At 27.5% G+C, this 27995-nt stretch overlaps 1 protein-coding gene across 1 annotated transcript; it reads left to right on the forward strand.

Moving 5' to 3' along the window:
* The first annotated feature begins 1411 nt into the window (after positions 1–1411).
* LOC119674196 (probable serine/threonine-protein kinase DDB_G0282963) lies at positions 1412–27983 on the forward strand. The gene is made up of 19 exons (XM_038085322.1): positions 1412–1495; positions 2862–2923; positions 6253–6326; positions 9901–10019; positions 10093–10428; positions 10491–10745; positions 11081–11161; positions 11323–11595; positions 11713–11727; positions 12122–12224; positions 12414–13394; positions 15274–17178; positions 19061–19167; positions 19478–19771; positions 20021–20446; positions 21887–22262; positions 22581–23414; positions 25264–25412; positions 27678–27983. The coding sequence occupies exons 1-19, from the start codon at positions 1412–1414 to the stop codon at positions 27783–27785; spliced, it is 6582 nt and encodes a 2193-aa protein (XP_037941250.1). The 3' UTR covers positions 27786–27983.
* Positions 27984–27995: the final 12 nt, after the last annotated feature.

Genomic DNA, 27995 nt, shown 5'->3' on the forward strand with positions numbered 1-27995 from the left:
TCAATTTCATTGCTTTCTTGGTTTAAATAGTGCTCTTAAAATTATTCGGTTACTTTAAAAACCGAAAACTATTTGATTATTCAATTAATCGGATAGCAACGAAGTCTACGGAATTAAGAAAAAATCGAAAATTTAGTAAATCCAAAATCATTGATATTAGGAATTCTCCTGATGAATGCAAAAGCGAATTTACCGAAATACATATAGGAATATACAAAAAATACAATCGAAATAAAAGTTAATATTCTAAAAAATCTAGTTTTAAATCAATAAAGAGTGGTAAGCTAACTGGTTCAAGTGTGGAGGATATATTCCATTTTTTCTATATGCATATTCTAGTACTTATCATGAAAAATTTTGTGTAATTTAAATAGGCTTTGTGTATAAATAGTTTGAGCGAATGCAGCAAATATAAAGTAGGCCTTAAAAACCGATTCAAAATGGGTAAACTGTCGCCCATATTATCGATGACTTTCTAATAAAAGCACGTTGACTAGTCTATACATCTTGATGCAATGCATTAGGTCAGGACTGTCCAAACCAATTGCGATTGCGGGCTAATACCAATCACTGCACAAAAATAAAAATACGGTTATATGTTTAATTTAGTTTTATTAATTTATCAATTTAAATTTATTTATTTGGTATACAATAAAAATAAAATAACATAGTTTTACCAGTACCGCAAAGGAAAATTTGCGTAATTATAGTAGATTAAAAACATGTTGTGGGCCACACGAACATTAGCCGCGTACTTTTGACAACCCTGCATTAGATCATTAAAAATTTGGAACTTATATAATTATTTGTCTATCATTTCTTAATTTAAATATTCCTAAATAATAACTTAACAAATAAATGATAAATAAATTAAGAATTAAATCTTTATCAATTAGCTAGAAAGCATTTTTAATTATACATTTCTTCAGATTCATTTTAAAACCATCTGGATGCATTGATGAATATAGGTGGTTAAAAAAATTATTTTATTTACCACAAAATTCGCATTATTTAACTAATAAGATTCAGTTTAATCATACATTTTTATTTACCATACGTTATAAAAATATAAATAAAATATATTTATTTTCTATAGAATAATGTCACGATTATTTATTAAAAAAGAAGGCAGTTCATTAGATTTTTAATAGTTCATATAAAATATTTTAATGATACCAGGCATAATTTTATTTTTTTTTAAATAATTTTTATCCAACCTACCTACATAAAAAAGAGCAGCATCCAATGAATGATTCATTATCAAAAAATTGTGCTATGCCACTTATGTATGCAACATATCATATGAAAAAGCCAAGTGTATCAGCCTGCAACGTTGTTGGCTAATAAAAATTATATAAATTATTTTTCCTATAGAGTTTCTTGCCAGCATCTTTTCTAAAATTAAAAATGTATGTCAACGACCAAATGCAATCAATATACATGTCGGTCAAGCGGCATAAAGACTACTAAAGCAGGCACTTATACTCCCGATCGTGTATGATTAAATATGAAAATTTTTCAAGGTAATTAAAAATATAAAATCCTGATTGAAAAACTCTTGAGAAAATACTTTCGTTGTTACACGGTTATTGCCCAGAGTAAAACGGAAATCAATAGAAAATCATATGAATATTAAAAAATAGTACAGATTATCGATGAATGTTGCATCTCATGATTTAATTTAATTTGTTTCTTTCCAATAATTTTTTATGGCTGAGATATGATTTTATGTTAATTATAACTTAAAAATCATGTTTTTTTGCAAGTATTTCCTTTTTATTAGATGCCAACTTTATGTTGTTAATATCCGGTATTTTTGCATTAATAAGTAATGATGTTATATTTTCCTTTACCCGTAATTAAATAGACTACATAAAACGTTAGAAAATATAAAATGAACTTTTAAATTTTTATATCATTTGTAGCAGTTGAATAAACTTATCTAATGTGTTGTGTAAATATAATGTGATAAAGTACTCTATTTTTAAAAGTACATATTTTTATTTTATAGTACTTTATTAGCGGGATATTGGTCATTTAAATAGAAATAAAAAAAAATATTTCGACTACCTTCGATAAACATCTTCAGTTTCCCTGAAGAAGATAGTCGAAATATCGGAAAAATATTTTAATAAAATATAAATTATTTTTAAATATAAATAATAAATTATAGTTGTTTTTTATTTCTATTATATACAATATTTATGGTCACAAATTAAAGCATAAAATATTTTTATTTTATAAAATTTATTTTTATTTATATATTTTAAAAGTTTATCATTATATGAAAAAATTATTAAATTAAATAATATAAATTATCAAACAATAAATACTTTATTCAAAACAGACCTTCAAATATTGCTATACAACTTTATCAATCATGTTCTTCGTGGGCTGATTGAGATGTGGCCTTCAACTCCTTCAGGAATCACGATCAACCCAAATTTACCGAATTTTACAGTCATTCTTTGTTAGATTGAGTCGTATAATATGCATATTTTGTTATCTCAAAATTATTAATTAATTAGGTTAACAGAACGCATAATATTAACTTTTATATTTATCACATAAATAAATGCTTAAATAACATTATTATTGATAAATTCTACAATTAATTATGCCACATTAAACAAAAATAATATTATTTAAAATCGCGGTAGCATAATAAATTACTGGGTTATTTTATTAACCTTTTATTGAACTATTTTAAATATATAGATAATTTAAAATTTTATGTCTAAAATGAAGCACGTGTTTGATTTGTAATTAATTTTATATGTATAATTATTACTTTAATAATTTTTAAAATTTTTTTATATTACGAATAAATAATATTAATTTATATTCCATTTTAATTACAGAATTCTTCACCGCTTTGGGAGGATTTTGTTGCAAAGACCACAAAATTGCATGCTTGTTTACGGTGAGTTTCTAAAATAAAATATTTGGAAAAGAGATAAATATTTATAGAAAAATATTTTAATTTTAAAATAGATAAATTAACAATATATATGATCATCTGGCATGTGTCGTGTATGAGCATTTTATAATTAATTACAAATAATTATGGGTGTAGACTCGTTGTTGTTTCATAATTGAATGTAAAGTGTTAAAATATCCAATTGATTGCTTCTTATTAAAAAATATGCAAAGCATAGATATTTCACTTAAATATTTTATTATAGTAATTAAAGTTGGCATGAAAAATAGTTAAACTGAGCAATTATCTGTAATTTAATATAAAATGACAATTGCATTTATAATTGTTGTTAAACATATTAACACAATTCAACAATTCAAATTGAAGTAGTTCAGGTTTTACGGATTTATTATTTATAATTTATAAACTTATACATGTTAGTACTTATAGATCACATTAATGAAACAATAAATAGTCAATATTACTTTTTGTATCTGAAGACAGTCAATATTGAAGTAAAACATTAGATTGTTGAGAATATGCTTATTTTTATGATTAATCTCAGTATTTTTTTATTAAACTGCAAATTAAAACTTGAAAGACAAAAAAAAAAATCTCTTACAGATAAATTTACATAATTTTTATTCATATTAGAAGACGTTATATAGGTATATTAGGGCATAATATAGTTTGCCGGAAAAAGCAAACAAGAATCCATGTCCTCAAAAATTTGACATTACAGTCAAGCGCAAATATATAGAGTAAACCCTGTTGAAGCTATGTTATTGGTTTAACTTGGTAAAACATAGAAATACGTTTAACGTTATATAAATACTTTATTATTAAATATTATTTATTTAAATAAAACACTTTTTTTTTACTTTGTCAAAAGACCCTCTCAAATATCTTAATACTATAAATTTCAAATATTTACAATTATGACAATTTTCTATGTGAAAAAGTAAGAAAATATCAAAGATAAAACTTTAAGGAAGTAAATTTTCTCAGCGTAACAATACCGCTTTTCCGACAACATACGATACCTTTCTACTCTACTATTATACCACTTTTTTTTTTCTTTATATAAATAATTCATTTATACAGTCACATAATTCATACTAGAAAAGCATATTTCTACACTAACATCGTAGCTGTAATGTAAACCACATTGCTAAACTGTTTTGCATATTTGTAGTTACATTAATTGTTAGTAATATTTTGCTTTACAAGTTATATTAAAATGTAAAGTATCTTCAAGTTTGAAAAGTATTAACATTTTGAAATATTTAATTTTTTTAATTTTTTAATTTTTTTTTCAACAAACGTAGTAGCACTTTTGAAATATCGATTTTAGGAAATGTATAAAAATAATGTTAAATGAGGTCTTCTGAAAGATTACGAAAAATTAACTTTGAACGAGTATTATTTTCAAAACCTTTCCGAAAATTCAAATATTTGGAATATTTTGACTGATAGTTTTAGGAAAACGAAGAAGAAAGAATGTTACGATTATTTCAAGAAAAAGGGGATCTTTCAAAAAGATTTGCCAAAAATATAACTCTGAATGATGAACATTTTTAAATACTTGAAATACAGCACGAAGACAAATAAAATATAAGATAAAATATTTATTAAATATTGCTTAGATAGATATTGCTTAGATATTCTGTATCTCAGCTAATATTGAAAATGTTGGATTCAATCAATCAATCAATCCAGTACGTTCCCAGGGGAACATTGAGCCATAAAAAATGTTGGATTACTCTTATCATATTATCGACAATATTACTAATAATACAAATCCACTATCGTGTAGTGAATGAACTGTCTATATCTGTAGTAATGATATCATTCAATTATGATGTATTTGGGTTTCAAAACTTTAACAGCAAAATTGACAATGTTAATCTTGCTTTGAGTCTTCATATTTTATAAATTTTTGTGGTAATTACATACATACTACATAACTGTATACGACAATTATATACATAACTAACTGATAATTCTAGCGCCGAATAGAAGTTTTCTTTGTAAATTTTGATTTAGATACACTGTTGTAGGTCAGTTTAACCAATTTATATCAAAGAGTTTTAATGTTAAGTTAGGGTAGACAATAGCCTTACAAGCCTTATAATGGGGCTTAAGTGAGCTGGTCTGCAAGGCAAGCTATCATTTGTACTTTAAGGTAGACCATCAATTTGCTTAAGCTTTATAATAAATTTAACAGTAAATTTCGATCATTTGAAAGATCGGGAACTATAATAGATTGATAGAGAAAATAAAAGATATTAGTTTTTTTTTTGCATCATAATAATTTATTTGATATTGATAGTGTACAATATGTATGATTTTATAAGTGTATGAATGCATTTGACAATTACAAGTACACAGAAATACAAGATATACTTTAGAAGTATAATATACACTTTAGAAGTTTAATACATACTTTAGAAGTGTGATATATACTTCAGAAGTATAATATATACTTTAGAAGCATAATATATAATTTAGAAGTGTAATAACATATATACTTCAAAAATATATTATTTACTGTAGAAGCGTAATATATAGTTGGAAGTGTGATATATACTTTAGAAGTATAATATATATTTTAGAAGTATAATATATACTTTAGAGTTATAAAATATATTTCATAAAATAATTCATTATAAATAATTCTGGCGCGAATACATTTTGAGGTGAGGTATTAATAACCTCTATTCAAATTAAAAATAATGATTATTATTTTATTTAAATTTTAAACATAAAATTTTTTTATAATTATTTTCAAGTTATAATTAAAAAAAAAAATTTGAACTTTAACGTTTTTTAAATGAAAACTCCTTTCTTTCTATTCCACATTTATTTCAAAGTATAATACGGGTAAACATTTATACAGCTTTTGCATGGTAGTTTCCCTTCATTACAGCAACATTATTTTTAATCAAAAAAAAAAAAAGAAATTAACTTTTATTTCTAAATTTTAATATTGAATAAAATGATTACTTTATACATAAAATAAAAAATACTTTTTAAGTAATAGAAGAAAAACATTTTCAACGTGTAATTTAATTTGTGCAAATGAAATTAAAATAAACAAAATTAGTTTCGGACCAAAAACCTTAAATGACCCCATTTATTGAAATATATACCGACCATCGACCGTATAAATTTGAAAATTGGCGGAAAAGTAAGCGAAAATAAAACATTTAAAATATTATAGGTTTTACTATAAACAAAACAATATAAAATGCTCAATGCCCAAACACAAAAAACATATTAAATAATGTTAATATTTATTTTTTCATTTTGTTTGTTTTGTTTATTTTCAGAGCTGCCATTCAAGCAATCGCAGCATATTTGGATGCTTTCCAAAAAATCGCAGACGCAGCAACAAATTCAAGAGGTAAGTTCAAAAATTTCTCAGTACAAAATGAAAACCTCTTTCTCGGGTAATTAAATTTTCTCTGTTAATGTTAATTTCTTTCCTTATAAAACTGTCAGTATTTCTCCAATGGGCTTTTTGCGTAGCTGAGATTTCGCTACATTGCCTCACATACTCGTATCAGCCAGTTTTTAGAATTTTAGAATTCTTAAAGTATCTTTAGTAATGTTGATGCAACAAATTTTCCCATAAAATCGTTATGGAAAACACTTTTACATACATAATTAAAGTTTGCATGCATGCATATTTACAAAAACAAATTAAAATGTTTATTTTTACAAAAAAAAAAAAAAAAATTGTATTTCAAATATTGCCTTAAAATTACACAACTTTTACCATAAAAAAATTTTTTAACTAATGAATTTTGTATATAAATTCTTTAATTTTTTCTTTCAATATTTATTTTGTATATTACGAATTAATTTTCTTACTTAGAGATTGATGTTCCCTCATTTTGAAATATTTTTCCACTTCTTATACATACAACTTTTTGTAGCTTTTTTCAATATAAATTTAATATATCTATTTTAGGATTTCGTTGCTTGTAATCTACTAAGCATTAGAAATCGACATTTCAATTAAAATATTTTGCAATTCACACTTAAACCGAACGATATATTTATGCAATAAAGTAGTAAACAAAACTGTCATCCGGAGTATCCCACCATTTGGACTTAGGGAATATTTGGTTAGGGGAAAAGAATATTTGCGATTGGTGCCCAACAGCGTGATAAAACCTCCTTCCCTCTTGGCTATGCTACTCCATTCTTCATGAACAGTCTTATGAAATGTTATTTGAGTATTGCATATATACAAATTTTTTACACACATCCACTCACATAAAGTCAGGATAATTGGCAATTGTCCTTTACTTAACGTCTTAAGAGTGCATCAAAACAAGTGCAAAAGTAATTTGATTTTTTTTTATGTACGCACTTATATTCCAAGGGGTGGAATTTAATATACAAAAAGTTCAAGTTAAAGAAAGTTTATTATATTTTTGGTTTCATTTATCTACCGTTTTTTGACCAATAAAACAAAATTTAACCTTAAGAATTACTTTGACCAGAACTTTAACTATACAAATTCAAGGGTTGCTTACACCATAAAAGTTATTGAAGTGTTATAAGTAACTGCAAAATAGCTACTTACGTTAAGTATGGCATTAGTTACTATATGCAGTTATCTGATAATTTTATAAAAATCAAGGTATAGTGTCAATTTTGATAAAAACTAATTAATATTATCTAAAAAAACCTAATTAACTTCTCACACTAAAATCCTTAAACTTTATCTGCGAGACAGTCGAGTAATAAACGCAATTTTTTGTTGTTAGATAAACTATGTAATGCTGACTTGTTTATTTATATGATAATCTGTATCTCCTGTTTAAAAGGCTGCAATTGTACAAGCTGCATAATATCTAAAGTTAAAAAAAGTTTTTTAAAATAGGTGTTTATAGTAACGCTATCCGATTACCTTGTACTTCGAAAATTAGATGAAGTTCAAATGTATTAAAAGTGACGTTATAGCATCTAAAGCGACAATACTTCAGTAAAAGCATTGTTCCGAAAAAATAAGTCAAATAGTGCTAAATCTGGTAAATACGGAGTTTGATTAAGGTTAAAATAAAATTTTTACCCAGATATGTATCGATTAGATTTATCAATCAATTTGAATAGGTCGTCCGAAGGTCATGAAATTCTCACACTACATTAGTGAAAAATATAACTCACAGACAGACACTTCTATAGCAATTGTCAACAGATAGCCTCCCAATAAATACTTATTATTAAAACATTTTGCTTACTTCAGGCTCCAACTTATTTAAATTGGTTTCTTCTGTATTTTCTATAATTGATTTGTTTTCGATTGACTGCTTTAATATAATAATATTAGGTAGGCCATAATATTTCTATTAGTTATGAATGTCTTTTTCGGAAGTAACAGTTTATATCTAATTATAAATGTGTTATATATTAGGACCTTAAAGTAAGTTTCTTGAAATACTTGGATATGTGGAATTTTTTACGGCATAAGACTACATAAGGGAATTAATCCAGTTAACTTTTTCTCATATGATATAGTTATCCCAATTATTTAATTTAAATAATATTTATTGCTTGTGCTTGTGACGGTTAGAACACGTTTTTAAAAAAGTGTTTAAATCTTAATAGACATTCTTTATATTCATTTGTATATTTAGTTTAAACATGTATAAGATAATCATATGCAATTTGTTTTAAAGATCATTAAATATTTGCTATATTTCTTAATACGAACATAAAAAGTATCTCTCATAAATAATAAGCCAATTCCTCAAATGTTTATTTCTTAATACTCTTCATTAATATTTATGTTATCTATTTTTCTACCACATATACCATATGTGTATCATGTTTACCAATAAACAATCTAAATGCACATTGAGTTGCATAAATGCAATAAATAAAAATTCTTACAATGCGTTTGGATTAAAAAGCCGAAATCAACATGAAAATTATGAAGATATCACGCTATCAGATACTCATAAACGATTAACTGTTTGTTTATAATTTATTTTCTGTTTTTCATAGAAATCATCATTAATTAAAAGAATATTTGTAAATTTTGAGATCAATTTTTGAATATTAAAAGTAATAATAATTTTTGTTAAATATTTTACTACCTACTACCTTGTGAGAGTAGACTATAATCGAAGAAGTAACGCACTTTACAGTTTAACGAAATCAGCAGACCGATTGTTGAACAATAATGTAATTTCATAAAGCATGAAACATGCAATATTGCATTTGAAAAATCCAAGGAAGAATGAGTTTTGTTGAACTCTTGTTTTATATCTTTTTAAATTTAAATATAGTATAGTAATCGTACAATATAAAGATTATCGAACCTAACGAATATTTAATTTAAGAAATGACAAAATATTACTATTCTATTTACGAACTCTCAATTTCCATCCTAAATTCCATAACTTAGTGTGCTTTCTACTGATTGAAGACTACGATAGGTTAATAGATATATATATATATTAGACAAGATTCTCTTATCGAATTTTGACCATAGATATTTTAAGTAGTGATAGCCATGTTCTAAACTGGAAAATCACAGCTTTATCTCGTTGGTTATGAGGTTAAAGGGTATAGATTGAAGAATTCGAAATTTAAGCAAGTAAAAACCTACAGCAAATAGATGTTTTCGAACTAATGCCGGACAGTGGTAGAAGCGATAGGTAACATATTAGGTCTGTTTCATGAGCTACTCGTAGTAACACTCAAGTAAAATGCAATTTAAGTATAAACTGAGAGCGTAACATAAATGAAGTGCCAAATTACGGTTTTTTTTGATGAAAATATCATTATCATTATTGTCCATTTTTCAGTTAACCTGTAATGAATCATTTTTATCAAAAATATTTTAAATATCCATTTTTTAAAATATTTTGATGTTTCTTTTACTCAACTCATTATATGTTATATATTAATTATTAATTAAAACATTTACATTTAAAAATATTTATTTTTATTTATTATAGGCGCTTCTAAAGAAATTGGTACAGCCTTAACAAGGGTCTGTTTACGACATAGAGCTGTTGAAACACGTCTTAAAACTTTTACTACGGCAATAATGGATTGCCTTGTACAACCATTACAAGTAAGCAAATTTATACACTGTAATCAACATAAATTAGTTAAATATATGTATATTTTTTTGTTTTTTATTTTAGGATAAATTAGAAGACTGGAAACGTTCAGTTGCCACCATCGACAAAGAACATGCCAAAGAATATAAACGTTGTCGCACGGAATTAAAAAAACGTTCCAGCGATACGCTTCGCTTACAGAAAAAAGCACGCAAAGGTCAAACCGATTCAATACAGTCATTAATGGATTCGCATATGCAAGATGTGACACTGAGACGTGCCGAACTCGAAGAAGTTGAGAAGAAGTCATTACGTTCTGCTATGATTGAGGAACGTTTAAGGTATTGCACATTTGTGAATATGTTGCAACCTGTAGTAAAGGAAGAATGCGAAGTGATGTCTGAGTTGGGACATTTACAAGTAAAAAAAAATTTGTTGCATTTATTATTACAAATTTTATTGTTTATTTTATATAATTTTAGGAAGCAATGCAATCAATCGCTATGGTTACTAAAGAACCAAATGTGTTGCCACAAGCTTCAGAGGAATTAATTCATGATGCGAAAGCAACTTTAACACTTTATCCTGAATCTCCTGGTGGTGGTTCTGGTTCACAAGGAAATTGTTCAAATTCATTAGGTTCACGTAAAAGTTCCGTTTGTTCAATAAGTTCCATGAATAGCAGTGGCTCAAGTAATTCACCTGGTCATCATCACTACCCACGATCTTTATCACAAGTAAATAAACTAATATTTTAAATTTAACAAAGTTACTACAAATTTTAACATTTATTTGAAGTAATTGTTAGTTATAATTATATGAAATTATAAATATGTAATAATATTGTAGATATATTGTAAACGTACTTGGAATCTTAAGGTCTAGCTAATATATATTAATTGTAATATAGTGCTTATATATTTATTAAAAATTATTTTATAATTTTTATTATGAAACTTTACTACATTACAGTTAAATTTTTATTTTAATAATTTTTTGATTAATCTTTTGGATTTGTTTAAATTTTTATTTTGTTATTTTATTTTTGCTTACCTGTTTTTCTTAATTTTAGTTAATATCGCCTGCAATACGCTTAAAACCTGGTGAATCCAGTGATAGTGGCTTTTGTTCATCGCCAGCCTTAACTACACAGGTTTATAATTTTGATTTATTTATTTTTCTTAAAGTTTGTTATGTCTATATTTATTATTATTACTATTATTATTATTTATTTGCAACAAAGACTGTATACGTAAAGCTTATACCCTTTAGATTGTAGTTATTGACTTCATTGTTTGTTGAAATCAATCTTAGGCTTCTACTGCCGCTAACCAATCACACGCCGTGTCTACATGGCCTCCACATTCTCAAGATGACGCTACAATACCGCCTACTGCAGATCGTCCACATACAATTTCGTCGGCTTATGAAAAGGGACATCAAAGACCACCACTAACCGTGTATACTTTTCAAAATCCTGAAACTATTTTAGAAGGTGGTCCGAATGGTGGTAACAGCTCTGGTCCAAATACACCATCTACACAAAAGTCACCAGCTGGTGCTTTAAGTCGCCCACCACTACCAGTGGTAAGTATGAAAATTCGGGGAAAAAAAATTATTTTTGGATAAAATTAAAATTATTTTAACACAAAATTTTATGGAAATTAAATTATTAAAAATTTATTTACAATTAAACATGTCCAGAAACCTGCACGTGTGGTAAGTTCTGGCTGTAGATAATCAAAATTATATTAGTTTTAAAATCTCCACATGATCACAACACCGATAGAATATTCCTATATGTGAAACAGAAATGTATGTGCTTGCTTTATACATATTCATTGTGAATGATAAATATTTTATCATTGAATCGTTTAATTCCCTTTAAATATAAGCATCAATATTAATGTAGTGTATATAATTAGTATGCCTCATTATCATAAAAGTATTTTTGTATATATATTCGACTAAACTCACTGATGAATTATTCAAAGACATTGAAGAATTCCTCATGTCAATATTCGAATTAGAAAAATTTCCATTTGAATGCTATTTTTATCTTTCACCGTGACAATTTTATTTTTCTCTTGATTAATTTGAATCTCATTTTCAGCGTTGTTCTTCTCTTGAAAGACCCCTTTCCGCAAATAACAATCGCAATGGAAATTTAATACAACGTCAATGTCCATCACCAATTCCAGCTCATATAACGAAAGGTAAGTATGCTCTTATTCTATGTAAATGTAAATAGAATAAAAAAAGTTTGACTTATGTGCTTTGCCTCAATCTCACTCTGGCTTAAAGAAATACTAATTTTCCTTTTATAATTTTAATTTTTTATCCACTTTCCCGTTTTATATTTTGCGCATGCTTTCTGTGTGTTAATTCCAATAAACAATGAAAAGAGCTCTCTGCGCATCATGCACAGCAACAACAGTATCAACAACAGCAACAGCAACAACAACAGTTGCAACAACAACAGCAGCTGCAATCCCCGCCCACTTATGTTAATATGTCAGAATTGGCCAATATGGCGGCTTTAAAGTATACTAACCAACAAAAACAACAGCAATCGCTCCTGCAACAACAGCCTTCCATTGATTCAATATCATCACAACACTCCAATGAATCAGTTGCATCTAATACCCAACAAGCACAACAACAACAGCAACAACAACATATATCACAAAACCATGACACAATACAGAATTCAAGCACAACACGTTCTCATTCCATTTCTTCTACAAATTCCTCAAACACACCATCATTACACTCACATCCCTCTATAGAGTCTACTGTTGCCACATCATTAATGGGTCAAACTCCAACACCGTCCAGTGGTAGTTCTACACCCCAAAACCATTACTCACCACTTTTAACAAATTCACCATCGTCAACCGCAGCTGGTACACCAAGTGGAGCCAGTATAACAAGCGGCATGACAAGTGGTTTTGCATACAACGTAAACTCTCCTACACCTCCACCGAGTGGTACACATTCTGTTAGTAGTAGTGACGCTTTGAAAATAACCGAAATCGATGGTGGTAACAGTACACATAATTCCAATACACCAACAAATGACACATCCAATACAATTACACCAAGTGCTAGCACGAATATGACTGAAAATTCCAAAACTGTTATCGATACAGATTCATCGACTATTGTGGAGAGCGACGAAAGATCGCGTGCGTCCGTTTTACAGAAAGCATCAATGTTTGAAAAACAAGCTGCAGCAGTTGCCAATAGTACACCAACTCCAACAGTCGCACGAGCACCGGTCGAATCAAATATTTATGGTACACGTCGCGCAGAAGACACACGATCCACATCAAATACACAAAACCAAAATAGTCATCAGTCGATATATGAACAACAGGATGTAGGTAGGTAGTATTTGAATACAGAAAATGTAAATAATTTAAGTAGAATAATATATAGGTATGGCCTAAGATTATTAAAATATTTTAAATATATATATTATTTTATAATTGTATAATATGTTAGTTATAATAATTGCTATTTTTATTTATTTAACTTTTCTTCAAAATTATTTATTTATTTTTTTAATGATATCCTCTAAGATCGTCTGTAGTTTTTGTATAGGTAATATAAAGTTATGTTGGATGATAAATGTATTATAAAAGAAAAAGTCTTTTTGTATTAATATGTGGGCATAAAGTATACATTTTATAAGAAAATAAATTTAAATTTATTATTTGTTTAAAACAAATAGTTCAAGTCATGCACATTAGCTAGCACACAAACAATTTATAAAGTTAGGTTAGATCGATTTTTTTATCAATTTATTTATATTTATATCAATATAATTTTAATGTGAACATGAGCTGGTGGTATCTATTCTATTTTTCAAATGTGGACAACAATTATTAATTTGTAAAAAAATATTTTTTCAAATTTATTAATATTTTTTATATACATATTTTAATATTTTTTTTTTAAATTATCCTTAAAATGTTTTTAATTATTGTTTATTTTTATATTTATGTATATATTCTTTGATATTTTAATGTATATTTTTTTATATTTATATAAATACATATATTTTTATTTATATATACATATTTTTATTTATATTTATATGTATATAAATTTTTTTTATATTTATATATATATATATACATTTTTTTATGTGTATATTTTTATATTTATTGTTTTATATTTTTATTTTATTTTTTTTTTTTATATATTTTTTATTTTTATTTTATTTTTATATTTTATTTTATTCATTTTTTTATATTTTATTTCATTTTTTTATTAATTTTTTTTTTTGGTATATTTTCATTTCATTTTTATTCTAATTTTTTTTTATATTTATTTATTTATATATTATTTTATATTTTTAATTATTTTATAATATATTTATTTATATTTTCGTATTTTATGTTTTTATTTTATATTTTTATTTTATTATATATTTTTATTTAATATTTTTAGTTTTATTTTTTATTTTATATTTTTATTTTATTATATATTTTTATTTATTATTTTTAGTTTTTTTTTATTTTATTTCATATTTATAGTTTTTTTTTTTATTTTAATTTATATTTTTAATTTTTATTTATTTTTTTTCATTTTTTAGTTTTTTTTTTAATTGGGACTTATAGAAACCACTCAGCTCGTTGATCACAATGTACCCAGCTTTATATAAAAAGACTTTTTCTTTTGTCAATATAAGAACATTGTACAAATTTCAACCCATTTATTTAATTTTCTATTCCAAATTGATTTTAAATTGTTTTCATATTATGTACATTTGGCAATTTTACCTTTCATGAGTTGAAATTTTTACTTATTATTTTTTTAACAAATTATAAAATTTCCCATATTTGAACTAATATTTTGTTGATTTTTTTATTTGTTGTGATTATAATAACGTTTTTTTATGTTTTTTGTTTCTTCCCATTTTATACACTTCTATTTCACGTTTGTTATTTTGTGATTCCCAAAAAACAACTACACAAATACCAAACTACAACTTTTCCACCAACACCGATTACAATTAAAAAAATATTTTTTTTAAAAATGTATTTATTTATATATATATAAAAAAAATAATGTAAAAAATTTATTTTGCTACAACAAAAAAATTTTATTTTATTTGCAAAATTAAAATATTTGTAAATATAAAATATTCCATAAATTTAATTTCACATATACACCAAAACATAAAACAAACACGTATTAAAAAAAAACATTAAAATATTTAAAAAAAAAAACACATACCAACAAAAAAAAATGTAGATAAAAGTTTCGAAGATTCAATACAAGAATTAAATAATTTAATTGGCGAATTAGACTCATTCCAACGTGAAATAGATGCGAGTAAGCAACGCAGCAATGATTGTAGCAGCAATACCAGCAGCAGCAACATTGACCCATTTAACAATAGTGGAAACGTCACTGAGTTCTCTGATAAGTTAATAATTTCTGATAGGACAATAACACCTACAACGACAACAACTATTATTTGTCAGCAACAGCAACAACACCAGCAGCAACAACAAAAATATTGTCCAAGCAATCAAACGAATTCAAGTGGTTGCGGTACTGATATATCTGATACAACATCCGATGAAATGGTAGCAGATACACGTTCTCTTACAAGTCTCAATTACAATAATAATGATAATGATAATAATAAACAAAGTTGCAATTACAATAGCGATTCGGAGCTGAGCCGTTGCTATGTGAGCGAAACAAGTTCGTTGACGGGGGGCTATGAGAATCCAACGTTTGCGCATTTTGCTTCTTCGACGGCAGTTGCTGGTTTAAGCTCAGCGACTGCAGACAGTGATAGTCATATATTATTTGCTGGCGATAGCATATCACATACATCTGAAACATTATCAATGCAGCGACACGCCTATGTAGACAATGCCAGTGACAATGGTAGTGCAGTGGTTGTGATATACGATCATCAAATTCCAATAACACCCGATATTGATTATGTGAAGCAAAACTCGGAAATAGTTGTATTGCGTACAAAAGATCCACAACAATTGCAATTACATGAAGTTCGTGAGTTACAGCAGCTGCCTGCAAATTTAAGTGGGTTAACAGAATCTCCAACAACGCCCACAAGTCCCCATACAGCAACTGTTGCGCCCGCAAAACAACGCCTCTCTTCATTTCGCGCTTCCAGTGAGCAGCAATTGCAGCTACTCGGTATTAATAATGGTGGAAATAGTAAAAACGTTCATCGTCAACAAATGGAAAAAGGTATGAATGATGTAAAAAATAATCTAAAACAAAAAACTAGCGAATCATCGATAAATTGTGATACGATCACAGAAACAATATCAACACCTACCGATACCATAATACAACGTAAGCTCCCACCGAAACCAAGTTTAAGCATATTTAATGGCAGTGCAACGAATGTGGAAGTTAATAATAATAATAAAATATTGTCAACACAGAATAATATGCAGCAAACGCAAAATCTACCACCACAATTGCCGCCAAAACAACAATCTGCAAAGCTTGATTTTAAAGCCGACTTAGATGCAAAAATACGTAAACAAAAACAGAAGTTGATATTATTAGAAAAACAACAAGAACAGCGTCAAACAAATGACCAACAACAAACATCACCACAGTCATCATGTCCCAGCAATACTACACAAAATAGCGATAATTGTAATACAATAATAAGTCATAATAAACGTTCATTAAATACACCGCCTACATCTGCATCTGCATCCGCATCAGTAGTAAATGCCAGTATTACAACATCTTCTACCTCTTCCTCACAAACGCATTTAAATAGTAACTTAGTAAATCATGAACTGAACTCACTACAAAATCATAATGCTCATTCCCATCAAATGCAACTACACGAACAATTGAAAAAAATCCAAGCATCTCAATCTAAACAATTACAACTACAACTACAACAACATCAACATCTTAATTCTCATAACCAAAATCATACAAAATTTAATAAATCATTGCCATCGCCATTACCATCTTCAGTATCAGTATCAATGTCAATATCTGTATCATCTTCATCCTCCATGCCTGATACGAGTACTTCCCTAGTCGCATCCCATATGTGTGCCAACAGTGCTGCTGCTATGGTCACGGCTAATGCACCGGTGTTATCAACAAAACCGAGCATAACGCCAAGACCAGCTTCCTTATCGGGTTTGTTTTATTTTTATTTCTTTGTTATTATATATTTTTTAATATATTTCTTTTCTATTTACTTTTCTATTTTTACTTTAATAAAAAAGTTCTCTTCTTCTTACCTTTTTTTCTAATCATTTCTAATTTTCTATTGGATTCTTTGCACACAGCAAAAATAACTGGTGAAAGAAGCTATTAATTTCTCTTTAATCATCTCTTCTGCAGCTTAACGCGTTAATCATAGCTAAATTAACAGCTTTCATTTGTGTGGGTTGTACGTTTGTTATAAGTCCTGTTCTAATGCATATCCAATTATAAACTAATTTAATTATTACTTGTTTTGTGTTTATATATATATCCTAATAATCAACATTTTAAATCCTCGAAACTTCATAGATTCTTTTATGTACTATATATTATTTTTAATTTATTATTATTTATATTATTATATATATTTCTTTCATCCATATTTCATATAAGCATTCTCATTCTAATAGTTATCAAACTTAATAGTGTCATTAAACAATACATAAACCTATACACTAATACCAAACTATATATTTTATATAAATGTATATAACATTTACATATCCAAAAATATATTTATTAATTCTAATAACAGAAAAATATGCATCTCAATTTATGTGGCTTGTAAATAACTAAAAATATTTATAGCATCTTTAAATGAATATGAGAATTAATATTGGATATAATACGTATCTTGGAATCAAAAATTGGGTCTATTATTATATTTAGATATTTGTGTTCAAATGTGTTGTAAATGAGTTGGAATAAATATCGTTTATATTATCATTAAGTTAAGATATATATCGTTTGTAAAGTCATTGAATTGAGTTATATGTCATTTGTATTATCTCCAACAAGACATATGTTGCAGGGTGCATTTTCAGTACAATCCATTGAATGCACAAAACTTTTCAGCGTAGATCTTTCAATTTTTGTCCAATCAACGCAGATATACTTTCACTTATTGATTAATTCGTCTTATATTTTTATTTTAACTTCAAGCATATTAACTGTTTGCAATAAAGATATGAATCGATCGGTAAGATCAGCTGGTGTTGGTTCATAATGTATGAATTACTTGAAAGTCTATCAAATATATGGCATCATATTCTTTGCGTACATTACAGATTTGCTACCGTTTGTATATGTTCACCTTTTATTCATAAGACTAAAACCAGTTTATTATAACATTATACCGATTTATAGATCGAAAACCTAGTCTATTGCAATCTTTAATGAGACACAAAAACATTTATTTAAATTAACAATTTTATGTAAATAATTGGGTTATCAATTTCGAGTTTTTATCGTTTTTGTGATTGCTCATATTTACTTCTTGTTGTAATTATATCTACACCAATATCGGCGTTAAGTTCAATACTTACCATTAAAAGTAATAGCATAAGTAAGTTCGTTACTTCCTCATTTATGGGAAAATACTACTGTTGTTATCCTTTTTGTAAAAGATATTCTATTCTGACAACTAGCTGTTTAATTTAAAGCCGGCCGTTCTTGAAATTAGCTAGTATTATAATTCTCACTTCCTTTGCATAAAGGCAAGCATTCCGCGATTCGTCTCTTGAAACGAAACTTACACTTACCCTTTTTTTTCATATTCATATAAAGAGCTATTAAAATTTTTATTTAATAATTAATTATGAAATTGGTAAAAATACTTGGTATTTAACAAATTTGGTCTGACATGATTGATATATTGTATTATGGTATTACGGTGTCTTGTATTTGTGCATTAACATTCACCTTAATACTGATTAAAAGCAAAAACAAAATTTTAATTGGTGGCATATACATCTAATCTATAAATCTCTCAATGATTTTTACTAACAAATTTTTGTTCTTATTAATAACATAGGAGGAGTAACGAGAATTGCACGACGTTCTTCGGTAAATACAGCAAAGCCACCGCCACCAGTTAGACGAAGTTCATCAGTAACACCAAGTCCCAATACTCCAACTGCAGTAAGTAGAAATAACAATAATATATAACAATAACAATATAATAAAAATAATGTATAAAAAAATTTATTTAAAAAATCAAACATTTTTGTAACTCACAAAAATGGATTCATGTAACTTAATTGGTGTCCCTAATACTCCCAATAATTGGTGGTTATATCTCGGATTTTGTAAAAAAAAAATAAAACTATTAAAAATTCACTAAAAAATTACACTATTTACCTTACACTTTATGTTATTATTTGTTTTAATTTTATTTTATTTTCACTATGATTTTTAATTTAATTTTTTCCGCGTCAATTTATTACACTAGTTGCAAACTGAACATCCTCAAATACACTCAACTAGCACGAATTTAATTTATCAACAGCAAACTTTTATGAATAATTCTACCGAAAGTTTACCTCCACCGCCAGCATTTTTACTTGATTCAAGACAAACACAATCCACACCAACTACACCACCAAAACTAATGCCAAACTCTGCATTAAAAGTAGCTGAGACTGTAAAGGCTTTATCTGCCATACAACATCAGCCAGCATCACCGAACTCTTTACGTCGTCTACAACAAACCCAACAAATAGCAACGCCAACAGGTGGACTACAGGTGAGCGTAGAAGTCAAAACATCCTACTACTAAAATTCATCTAAGCAATACTGGAAGCCTGAAAATAAAATTTTCATTATTTTTACTTCTATTTTAAATTCTCTATAAATATTTTACTATTTTATTTATTTTTTAAATTGTTAAATTTCTTTTTAATTAAATTTTTAAAATTTTGCTTTTGCAACTTACACTGACACAAATCCATTAACAAACTAAACTTGTATTTCCGAACTGAATTGCCAAATACAGCACCCATCGCAACATAACCTCTACTCTACTACAAATTCATCTATTACCGCTTCCGTTATGTTTAGTCGTAGCGATACTGATTATGAAGCTTATTACAATCCTTATGTGGAAATAAACTCCTCCTTTTCCAACGCTTATCAGCAACAGTCGCAGCTTTATAATACTGCCTATATACCTAATCCAAAATTATTGCACATGCCTATTCCTAATGATGATATAACGACACAAACACCACCATTGCCTCCGCCTAATCCTAATCAAACACGCTCAAGCCATAATCAGCCAGATCAGTACATGCATTATCATCATCAACAACAACAACAACAGCAACAACAGCTCCGAGACAAGCAACAATTTTATCATCAACAACAACTGCCGCAACAAAGAGATATAGAAAATAGCGATGCAATTTACGGAAGTAATTCTGTAAGTCCCGTCGATCCAGTCCATATGACTGAGTGTATGTTTGCCGCATACTAACAGGCTGCTTATAATAGAAAATCGATTATTAAACAGAATTAACTTGAGTTTCGTAAAAATAAATAACACATATTGTAGTTAGTTTCATATTATGTATTTCGTTTGTTGCAATGAACACTAAAACATTAACATATACAAAATAATTATTAACTTTATGTAAAATTAATATAGTCTAAATAATACTTAGTTTGGTCACTATTAATGTTATATAAATTCCTTTGGAATAATCTTCAAACTATAAGGTTATTAAAATCAAGTCAAGGAGTTTATTTTTTATAGCTGATAGTTTCTTTGAAATTATTATATATTTATTTTACTTTTTTCAAAATTTTAATCCTATATCGACAACTTGGTTTTATGTTTAATTTGGTTTAGGAGTTCTTTTAATCCTATATCTATGTACAACTTCATGAACCTATTTCTGTTTATAAATTTTAATCCTAAATCGATAACGGGATCGTTGGTTTAAATTCGAAGCAAAGTTCTTTTAATTCTATACCAAAAATTTGTTATAAGTTTTTAATCTCATGCAATACTCATTCCATTCTATATCTACAACCTGTTTTTGGATTTCGAAAACTTATCTCCAGAGTTTCAATTATGGTCTTCGCTAATCTCATTGCCACGCAAATGTGATCACATTCCGGTAGAAGGATACTTTTGGAAGAATTTTTGTGCCCATAAAATATTACATATTTCTCAAGAAAAATCATTTTGGGTTTTATTAGACGAAGAGATAGCCTTTCTTTTGGTCAGTTGAAGTCGGTTGAAGTAGAACGGATCTATTCCGTTCGCAGTACAGTGCTCCGTTGTGAACTGTAGTCATTATTTTAATTTCTCTATTTGTGTTTTGCATTGCTAATTTGTATTTGTTGTTCTGCAATAAATTTAAATACATTTTATATAAACTATCGTTAAAAGTGACCATAACAAAATATACGTTATTTAAACCAATTATGTACAAATATACGAATTCCTGGTATAAATAAAGCACTTACTACATTAGTTAAAGCACCAATAATAAATACTAAAAACAATTGAAATTGAATGTTGATATAAAATAATTATTATTATAATAAAAAAGTAGTACTTAACTAATATAAAATATTTAATAATTACTCATAAAGTACTAAAACCTTATTAAAAAAAGTTACTATCCTTTTATAATGGTTTTATATGGTTATTATACTCGTATCGTAAGAGGCACATATATCTCATGTGCTTATCTGCTTCATGTTAATAACAACACATCGTTTTTACTCACAAACCCCTTTGAACTATTAGAGACATAGATTTAAAACTCACATAGATCAAAATTAATATTAAAAATATCATTAAATAATGTTAAAGAAATGTTAATTATTTATTTTAATTTATTTTCATTAGTCTTTCCGCACATCATCGCCAGGCATTTATGCACAACCGAAAATTGTCAACAATATGTCTAGTTTTCGTTCAGCAAGTCCAGGTTCAAATGGACATCATATTCATCAACCGCAAGCACAGCATTCACATCAAACACAACCAGCACAGCCAAAAACGAATCCTAATCTAATAGCGCAACTAAATGCGCGTCTAAATAATAAGCAACAGCAATTGAACGCTGCTGAAGGTGGTATTTATGGCTCGACACCAAATTCACCCAATCATCATTATAATCATTCACAACACCAACAACAGAATGATACCATTTATATGCGTAACTATAACCAACATCCACAAGCGCCGCAACAGCAACAGCAACAGCAGCAAATCTACGACGGTAAATTTAATACAGAAAAACAAAATAATAAGATTTATGGTAGTTTTAGCACTTCACTCTCAACATCATCATCTTCCTCTACTCTCACTTCAACTAATTTCAATGCTTCACCACATTTTCCGCTATCTTCATCTACATCGTCTCTCTTATCAAAAGTCACTTCATTCTCATTAGCATCACAATCAGTATCATCCTCATCTTCTCATACACAATATCAACAAAATCAGCAACATTTGCAGCAAAATGCAGCGCAAACGAAAGAAAATGTCTATTCTTCACATTCAAATTCTTCTCAATTTTATGGCAATAAAAATTTAGCAGCTGCCCATCAGCAACAAGCGGCATCATCACGCCAACAAAATGCTGCCGGTGCACAGCAAGTGACATCACATTCACAGTCCACCACTCATTATACGTGTCCACCACCGCTTGAAAATCCGCCACCGCCGCCCATATCTGCTCCAAATACATATGCTGCTACTGGCAATAATGCTTCAGCTACATTGCCAAAAAATAGCTCACGCTCCATTAGTAATAATAATGGTAGTGGTGGGCAGAATTTGGCTGCTTATGCTGCTGCAACATCTGCAACTTCCACTATGCCAAAAAATTTTACACAACAACAACGTTTGCAGCATCAGCATCAGCAACATCAACAACATCATCATCAGCAGCAACAACAACATTATCAACAGCAACAATATCATCACCCAACCGCCATTACCGGAACCGCAGCGGGAGTTGCACTCAATCAACATGTTAGTCAACGTCCACCAATGCCATTACCACATCATCACCCACAACATCAGCAAAATAAGAAAAGCGTTACAGCATCAACATTACCACATCATAAGCAGCCACCGGTACCATCGCGTCATTCCAGTGTACAACAAAAAATCTTTGTTGCTACAAATCCTTTTATACAAACAACTGCTGTGCACTGCCACTCGCCTTCGTCGATACACTCAACACCAGCATCGCCCACTTGCTCATCACCTTCGAATTTGGCAAGCATTTATGGTACTAGCGGCCGTAGTAGTGCAGCACACCAATATTACAGAGAAACAACTGGCGGCGGTCATAGCAGCAGCAGTGGTGGCGGTAATAGTTACTATAATAATTCGGCAACCTCAAACTCTGTACATAATTCAAGTGAGCGGACGTTTTCTTTCTATAAGTGAACGAGTTACATTTTTGGATTTTTCTTGAGTTTTCGTTCAGTTTTGAATTTTGTTTTTTGATCGAAACTACATTTGTGAAATGTTGCTGCTTAACGAAGAATTTTTTGCCAATGCATGTTGCTTATGTTGAAGATTATGTTAAGATTTGATTTGGTTTGATTTGATTTGATTTGATTTACTTTTCGTTTTAAATTTCTATTTATATCATACAATGGTTGTATATCGTCATTGTTTATTATATATAAATCTAAAACTTCAGTCATATACCACCCAACGAAAGAGGGGCTCATTTTCACAAGATGCACATAGGATTATAAAAAGCATTATTTTCTTTTTTATTAATTTTTTTATACTTTTACTTATAAAATATTTTCTTTTTTAACAATTTTATAACTATTATATGTTGGTTATTTAATAGTAGTTTCGAACTGAAATCTTTATTATGATATGAATTGTGATAAACGCAATGTAAGGGTAGAATCATCATAATATATTTATTACAGTAAAACACGCAAGGTTGCATTTCAAGTTTACATTAAACGTATTTAAAGAAATTATTCAGTAAATTTAAAAATTTTGTTTATTATTTTATAAAGAAGTTTTTTTGAACAGTGGGGAAATACAACAACAAAAATTCATTTTATATTATTTTAATTAATTGAATTTTTAGCTGACCATACAGCTGTTTCGAGTATTACTAAATACCCATCATCAGTGGGTAAATAATTTTTTGACTTTATATAGAATAAATTATCTTCCTCATAAATGCTTGCTTTTAAAGGACCAGATTGGCGAACAACAAGACCGACATTCCTCTGAATAGCATTATAAGCTTTGCCAAAGGTTCTAAGTAGTTCTAACTCTTGAATTTTTAGTTATACGGTAACGCAAAAGTCCAATAGGCCTAAGTGAATCCTTTAGTATTGCAGGTATAACCTAACCTAAAGGATCTGATTAATCTAACAATTTCAATAAAAGTTTTTATAGTCTTTAAATTTTTTTTTTACAAAATATTTTATCCTCCTCTGTTTAAATTCTTCCATTGTTTACATTACAGAAAAACGTCAATTCCAAATTGCTTTTAAATAAGTAATAAATCGTTGAATTGAAATTGTATTTTAGTCAGGTCTTTTGAAAGATGATATATTAAATTAAAATGGTAGCGAAGTTTTAGTTTCGTTGGACTGAAATTATATTTTAGTCAGGTCTTTTGAAAGATAATATATGAAATTAAAATTAATTTTATAACTGACGTAAGACGACACTCCACGAACTTATTAAACAACTTAGTGCAATCAGACTTTTTTTTGAAGTTCACAAGAATCGTTAAACAACAAACATATAATAATTAAGAAAGTTACCTTAAAACAATACATTACTATTGCTTAAAATTATGTATATAAAAAAAATTTTATATGCTAATAATTACTTATTTAACAAGCTTTTTTTAAAATTAATAATAATAATTGATATATGATTAATAAACAAATTATATATTAATATAAAAATGTTATGTTAATTTCAGTTTCCCAGAAAGAAGTTTTGTTTCCTTTAATCATAATATATATATATTTTGTTATTTTTTGTGATTTTTTAAATTGTTTTTTACATTTATAAATAATCATTCATAATATATAAAATATCATATAAATAGTAATTATTTTATTTATATTTTGTTTTTATTTTTCTCGCATTATCATCACAACTGCTTTTTATTCGTCACACATCAAAAATTTCAACACACAAAAAAATCATTATGCCATTTGCCACGCCTATTCAACATCAAAAAACAACAACAATTATACAACTTTATATATCAGATTATACGTGCACAAATATTGAAAAAGCTGGAAGCATAAGGTCAAAAACTAAAGCTGAATTCCTTGAGAATCTCAATGCGAAATTGGCCAAGCAAGGCATGTCGGGACGTGCATTTGCTGTACGAAATTTAATAAATAGTAAAGCTTTGGTGAGTATATGAAAGTGAGATTCGATTTGTCTTGTGCTTGGAGTTGCTGTAGTCCTTTCTTCCTTCTGTAGTTCTAAGCCTTTTAAATAGTTTTAAAATTTATAATTGAAAAAAAAAACATGTATTTTCTTTTTAAGTAGAATTTTTATTTTCATAAGAAAAATTAAATTTTATTTTTAGAAATTGTTTTTTTTTATAATTTCTTTCAATTTATTAAAATATTTTTTTTTTTTGTTTTGGTTTATGTGTATGTAGCTATATCAAAATCCACAAAAACTTTCTCGCCCTAGTGCACATTATCGTCCAGTTTCCTCAGATGAACTATGTTAAGGTACAGCTCTTGTTGTTTACAAATGCTTTTGGCTTTTCTATCTGCTTTTCAATCATATTATATTTATATTAAAGTTTTGATTATTAAAAACAAAATAATATGAATTTTAACCGATAATAATATACTTATAAGACTTAAAAAGCTTTCTAAAATGTTATTTTTAATAATAAATTCATCAATTTATTCTTACTAAAATAGTGAAATTGCTTAAATAAGAGCATAATTAATTTTAATTTAAATTGGTTTACTCTACACTTAACATCGCATCGGATATGGTATAGTTTTAATTTTTTTTATTCTTAAACGAAATTAATGTACATATAAATATCGATCACTATAGATCTATTGTTTTTCTTGAATGAATTCTGGCTGTTTTAATATAATAAAACACTACTAAATCGCTTCGTCTACCCGCTAATTGAATTCAAGACCTTTAGCTTATGTAAAATTTTACCACAAAGTTTGTCCTATTTCACCTATTTACCTCTATTTTTTACTGTCAATCGTTATGTTCGCACATAATGAGAAAACTAGAAACCACAAAACGAAAACTATATTTTAGTAATAACTTGAAACAAAAATGGTAACTGTGTGTTATAATATAAAAATAAGCGTTGTAGAGTGGCCCCAGCATTACCTAGAGCACCTAAAAGATTAAACCCGCCCAGTCTACCATCTTTGATAGTCTAAGGGTTAAATAAAAATGTTGAGAATATGGAATAAGTATGAAAGGTGTAATTTGGACCCAAGGAATAAGTTAGTCAGAAAGGGAGGAATAGAAAGACGATGTGAAGAGTTAATTAGACATAGTTTAAAAAAAGTTACGAAAAAAAAATGATAAAAAGAAAAATCTGCGAAACTACAGAACAAAAGATTATTAAAATCTTTATTATATCTTTTTTTATCTAAAAAATAAAGGCTGTTTGATTGTAGATTAATTAACTTATCTACAAGTTAATTTTCCTAAAAAATTCTTCGATTTTATCCCAGCAATCACGAACTTATGCCATTTACATACCACAAGTTTTGCGCATGAAAATCTCTGTTACAATAATGAAACCCGGGTTTTTAAGTATGATAAGGATATTAGGTTCGATATATAGTCTGTAACTTCCTTAGTTAAATTTATTTATTATACATTCTACTCAAAGTAGTAATTTAAACCTTAGAAATTAAAAAAGTACTACGGGGCCATATCAGGTTTTGTGTGATTGCAGAATAAATTGCAAAAACAAATATATATCTACAGACTCTACAGAGGTTCCAGTTGTTGTCAGTTTTTCGATATGGATTCTCTCATTCTCTACAGCCAAATTACTGCTTATAACTCCCAACAAGAACAATCAAACGTAGTGATATAATCATTACTGTTTTGTAGATTATAAATTGCGAATACTGTTTCCATATAATGTGTGTTTAGATAGGATTTTTATTATAACTCGATTTAACGTTGTACCATTTTGTAAGAAATAGAAGCTATATATTATCGTATTTCTCTTTAAGTCATAATAAATTCTTTAGAATGAGGAAAATTCTAACCTCTTCGTTAATTCAAGTATTGAATAATTTTCAAGAGCACTTCTTGAAAATCATTAAATAATACTAATAAATATATTTGAATAAACTGTTATATATATAATATATAAAATATATTTATTTATATTTATATAAATATAATATAAAAAATATATTTATTTATATTTATATAAATATAATATATAAATATTATATATATTTATGTATATTATATATTATTGTTTGTATCATAAAATGTCACATTTATCCATTAAAATTAATCATATTTCTAATTGCTTACATTCTTTGTATATATAAGTTAACATGTCATTTGATTATTGCTAATACTTTCCGTTTGATTAATAATTAAATTTATATTATATAAAAGAACATTTAATATTTTTATTAAATATTTTCAGCCGGATCCTCGTCTTTGTCATGAATCCTTGATGGATCAAATCAAGCGTGGCGCTACACTTAAGCGAAATCAAAAGATTAATGATCGTAGTGCACCAAAAATTTATTAGGAGAATCAATTAAAGAACAATAAAAAAGAAATTGAATTCAGCCAATAGAGGCAATCCCTGGCAACTCGAATACACGAATATAGTCCTTTGGAAACTGTATACTGAAGAGTATAGTTCGAAACTAGCTTATACCAAAAACTCTTCAAAATGAAATTAAATAAAAAATACAATATATTTGAAATTTAAACATAATTATTTACTAAAATACAT

The sequence above is a fragment of the Teleopsis dalmanni genome, chromosome 2, assembly GCF_002237135.1.
Source record: "Teleopsis dalmanni isolate 2A chromosome 2, ASM223713v2, whole genome shotgun sequence".
NCBI lineage: Eukaryota > Metazoa > Arthropoda > Insecta > Diptera > Diopsidae > Teleopsis > Teleopsis dalmanni.

Coding starts and splice junctions, on each gene's coding strand:
- LOC119674196 (XM_038085322.1), top strand. CDS start 1,412: ATGTCAACGACCAAATGCAATCAATATACATGTCGGTCAAGCGGCATA. Junction 10,746..11,080: donor ACCCACGATCTTTATCACAA/GTAAATAAACTA, acceptor TCTTAATTTTAG/TTAATATCGCCTGCAATACG. Junction 23,415..25,263: donor AAACTCTGTACATAATTCAA/GTGAGCGGACGT, acceptor TTTATATATCAG/ATTATACGTGCACAAATATT.